At 46.3% G+C, this 5,000-nt stretch overlaps 1 protein-coding gene across 1 annotated transcript in view; it reads left to right on the top strand.

The window, feature by feature from the left end:
- LOC121539065 (sorting nexin-9-like) overlaps nucleotides 1-5,000 on the top strand; it is a 26,311-nt gene that overhangs the window by 5,661 nt on the left and 15,650 nt on the right. Inside the window, exon 5 of the mRNA XM_045206069.1 lies at nucleotides 4,659-4,761. Within this exon, the coding sequence (XP_045062004.1) occupies nucleotides 4,659-4,761 (103 nt within the window). The remainder of the gene's footprint in view (nucleotides 1-4,658; nucleotides 4,762-5,000) is intronic.

Genomic DNA, 5,000 nt, shown 5'->3' with positions numbered 1-5,000 from the left:
ATGTTCCCGGGTAGCTTCCGAAAATAATTTAGACATATACACTGAAACAGTCACTGAGTTTATCAGGAAGTGTATAGATGATGTTGTGCCCACTGTGACTATTAAAACCTACCCTAACCAGAAACCGTGGATAGACGGCAGCATTCGCGCAAATCTGAAAGCGTGAACCACTGCATTTAACCATGGCAAGGTGACTGGGAATATGGCAGAATACAAACAGTGTAGCTACTCATTCCGCAAGGCAATTAAACTGGCAAAACATCAGTATAGAGACAAAATGGAGTCGCAATTCAACGGCTCAGACACGAGATGTATGTGGCAGGGTCTACAGACAATCACAGACTACAAAAAGAAAACCAGCCACGTTGCCGACACCGACGTCTCGCTTCCAGACAAGCTAAACACCTTCTTCGCCCGCTTTGAGGATAACACAGTGCCACTGACGAAGCCCACTACCAAGGACTGTGGCCTCTCCTTCTCCATGGCCAATGTGATTAAGACATTTAAGCATGTTAACCCCCGCAAGGCTGCCGGCCCAGACGGCATACCTAGCCGCGTCCTCAGAGCATGTGCAGACCAGCTGGCTGGTGTGTTCATGGACATATTCAATCTCTCCCTTTCCCAGTTTGCTGTTCCCACATGCTTCAAGAGGGCCACCATTGTTCCTGTACCCAAGAAAGCAAAGGTAACTGAACTAAATGACTATCGCCCTGTAGCACTCACCTCTGTTAACATGAAGTGCTTTGAGAGACTAGTCAAGGATCATATCAACTCTACCTTACCTGTCACCTTAGACCCACTTCAATTTGCTTACCGCCTCAATAGATCCACAGACGATGCAATTGCCATCACACTGCACACTGCCCTATCCCATCTGGACAAGAGGAATACCTATGTAAGAATGCTGTTCATTGACTATAGCTCAGCATTCAACACCATAGTACCCTCCAAGCTCATCATTAAGCTTGAGGCCCTGGGTCTGAACCCCGCCCTGCGCAACTGGGTCCTGGACTTCCTGACGGGCCACCCCCAGGTGGTGAAGGTAGGAAACAACATCTCCACTTTGCTGATCCTCAACAATGGGGCCCCACAAGGGTGTGTGCTCAGCCCCCTCCTGTACTCCCTGTTCACCCATGACTGCGTAGCCGTGCACGCCTCCAACTCAATCATCAAGTTTGCAGACGACACAACAGTAGTAGGCTTGATTACCAACAATGACGAGACCGCCTACAGGGAGGAGGTGAGGGCTCTGGGAGTGTGGTGCCAGGAAAATAACCTCTCACTCAACGTCAACAAAACAAAGGAGATGATCGTGGACTTCAGGAAAGAGCAGAGGGTGCACCCCCCTATCCACATCGACGGGACCGCAGTGGAGAAGGTGGAAAGCCTCAAGTTCCTTGGCGTACAAATCACAGACAAACTAAAATGGTCCACCCACATGTGGTGAAGAAGGTGCAACAGAGCCTTTTACAGATGCACAATTGAGAGCATCCTGTCGGGCTGTATCACCGCCTGGTACGGCAACTGCACCACCCACAACCGCAGGTCTCTCAGAGGGTGGTGCGGTCTGCCGAACACATTACCGGGGGCAAACTACCCGCCCTCCAAGACACATACAGCACCCGATGTCACAGGAAGGCCAAAAAGATCATCAAGGACATCAACCACCCGAGCCACTGCCTGTTCACCCCGCTATCATCCAGAAGGCGAGGTCAGTACAGGTGCATCAAAGCTGGGACCGAGAGAATGAAAAACAGCTTCTATCTCAAGGCCATCAGACTGTTAAATAGCCATCACTAGCACATTAGAGGCTGCTGCTGCCTATTGAAATCACTGGCCACTTTAAGAAATGGAACACTAGTCACTTTAATAATGTTTCCATATCTTGCACTACTCATCTCATATGTATATACTGCATTCTATTCTATAATATTCTTCTGTATCTTAGTCCATGTCACGGAATCTGCCGAGGCTGCTCCTCCTCCTTGCTCGGGCAGGTTTCGGCGGTCGTCGTCCCCGGAGTACTAGCTACCACCGTTGTATGTTTCTATGTTCGTTTGCTTTTGTCTGATTGTTGTACACCTGTGGTTAGTTAGCGTTGATTATGTGTCCTATAAGTTCTCGTTTTGTTAGTCATGTGTTGTGTGTTATTGAGCTTCCTGTCTTCGTGTCTGTTTTGGTTTTCCCTCCTTGTGTTGTAGGAGAGGTTTTCGCACTTGTTGTGCGCGTTAATATTTTTCCTGTTCGTTTACGCCTGTGTGCGTATCGCTCGTCTCCGGGAACTTTTGCTCGTATTGATCTACTAAAGACTGTTGAACGAAGCTTCTGTGTCCTGCGCCTGATTCCCGCACCTTCCACATACAGCACTCCTGACAGTCCATGCCGCTCTGTCGTTACTTGTCCATATTCTTAAATTCCATTCCTTACTTTTTTGTGTGTATTGGGTATATGTTGTGACTGACATCATTACTGTAACAGGAACTGACTTAGAGAGACATCATTACTGTCACATGGACTGGCTGTATTTCTGACTTAGAGAGACATCATTACTGTCACTGGAACTGACTTAGAGATACATCATTACTGTCACAGAAACTGACTGTATATCTGACTTAGAGAGACATCATTACTGTCACAGGAACTGATTTAGGAAGGCATCATTACTGTCACAGGAACTGACTTAGAGAGACATCATTACTGTCACAGGAACTGACTTAGAGAGACATCATTACTGTCACAGAAACTGACTGTATATCTGACTTAGAAAGACATCATTACTGTCACAGCAACTGACTTAGAGAGGCATCATTACTGTCACAGGAACTGACTTAGAGAGACATCATTACTGTCACAGGAACTGACTTAGAGAGACATCATTACTGTCACAGGAACTGACTTAGAGAGGCATCATTACTGTCACAGGAACTGACATAGAGACACATTGTTACTCTCACAGGAACTGACTGTATATCTGACATAGAGAGACATCATTACTGTCACAGGAACTGATTTAGGAAGGCATCATTACTGTCACAGGATCTGACTTAGAAAGACATCATTACTGTCACAGGAACTGATTTAGGAAGGCATCATTACTGTCACAGGATCTGACTTAGAAAGACATCATTACTGTCACAGCAACTGACTTAGAAAGACATCATTACTGTCACAGGAACTGACTTAGAGAGACATCATTACTGTCACAGGAACATACTTAGAGAGGCATCATTACTGTCACAGGAACTGATTGAGTTTCATTGTTCTTATCCTCTGGATTCTGTTGTGATCAACTACTTGTAAATCAGTATTTCTGTTTTGTTCTGTTTTTACCCTTCGATTCCAGCTTAGAGAAAGAGGAGGGAAATAGAGGAGAGTGAGAGAGAGAGAGAGAGAGAGAGAGAGAGAGAGAGAAAACGGGAGGAAAGAGAGAGAGAGAGAGAGAGAGCGAGAGAGAGAGAGAGAGAGAGAGAGAGAGAGAGAGAGAGAGCTGTGAATCAGCAAAGATCTGGAACAAGTGTCTATTGTTCATCAATGTGGTTATGTAGTAACAGATGTCATCATAGATAGACACTGGTAGTATGTCCCGTTGGTGTGTGTGTGTGTCCAGTCAGTGGGCAATCAATATTCTAAGAGACCGTTATAGTCGGACAGGAAGGGGAAATTGATGTTTCCATGGCGTTGGGGCATCTCTTTGTAGGCCCAAGGCCAGTTCGGTCCACGCTATAGTCATTAAGGCACACAAACATACACACACACACACACACACACACACACACACACACACACACAAACACATCCAGGTACCCGCTCTGTTGAGCCATTAAAACTGCTCGCTTGAGCTGTGTAGAGCGGGACAGAATACACCACACACACATACACTTTGACCATTACGATTGCGAGGGTCAGAGCAAAAGCATGAAACCACTTATCCTTCAAAACAGAGACAGGCTGAAAGGTATTATCCTTCAAAACAGAGACAGGCTGAAACACACAGAGACAGGCTGAAACACTCAGAGACAGGCTGAAACACTCAGAGACAGGCTGAAACACTCAGAGACAGGCTAAAACACTCAGAGACAGGCTGAAACATACAGAAACAGGCTGAAACACAGAGAGACAGGCTGAAACACACAGAGACAGGCTGAAACACACAGAGACAGGCTGAAACACACTTAGAGACAGGCTGAAACACACAGAGACAGGCTGAAACACTTAGAGACAGGCTGAAACATACAGAAACAGGCTGAAACACACAGAGACAGGCTGAAACACACAGAGACAGGCTGAAACACACAGAGACAGGCTGAAACATACAGAGACAGGCTGAAACACACAGAAACAGGCTGAAACACACAGAGACAGGCTGAAACACACAGAAACAGGCTGAAACACACAGAGACAGGCTGAATCATACAGAAACAGGCTGAAACACACAGAGACAGGCTGAAACACACAGAGACAGGCTGAAACACACAGAGACAGGCTGAAACACTCAGAGACAGGCTGAAACACACAGAGACAGGCTGAAACACACAGAGACAGGCTGAAACACACAGAGACAGGCTGAAACACACAGAGGCAGGCTGAAACACACAGAGACAGGCTGAAACAGGTATGTGAGTATAATGTCTAGAGTTCAGTGCTGCTGTTGTTTGCAGGTTGCTAACGGTGGCGACCCTTGGTCTGGGGGAGGAGCTTACACCAACGACACAACCGAGGGGTGGGACACCCAGGGATACACACAGACCCAACAGAATGCAGGTAACACACAGGCACAAACAAACACACACATACACACACACACACACACAAACACACACACACAGGCACACACACAAACACACACGAGCACACACACACAAACACACAAACACACACACACACAGAGAAACACACAGAAACACACGGAAGATATTTGTGAATCTTATTATATTTTTTATGTTGCATAAATTTGTTTAGTTTTTTATAATGCGTGTGTTTGTGTGTGTGTGTGTGTGTGT

This window comes from Coregonus clupeaformis, chromosome 21, assembly GCF_020615455.1.
Source record: "Coregonus clupeaformis isolate EN_2021a chromosome 21, ASM2061545v1, whole genome shotgun sequence".
NCBI lineage: Eukaryota > Metazoa > Chordata > Actinopteri > Salmoniformes > Salmonidae > Coregonus > Coregonus clupeaformis.
Note: the sequence above shows the minus strand (reverse complement) of the source record. Positions and strands in the feature narration are given on the sequence as shown.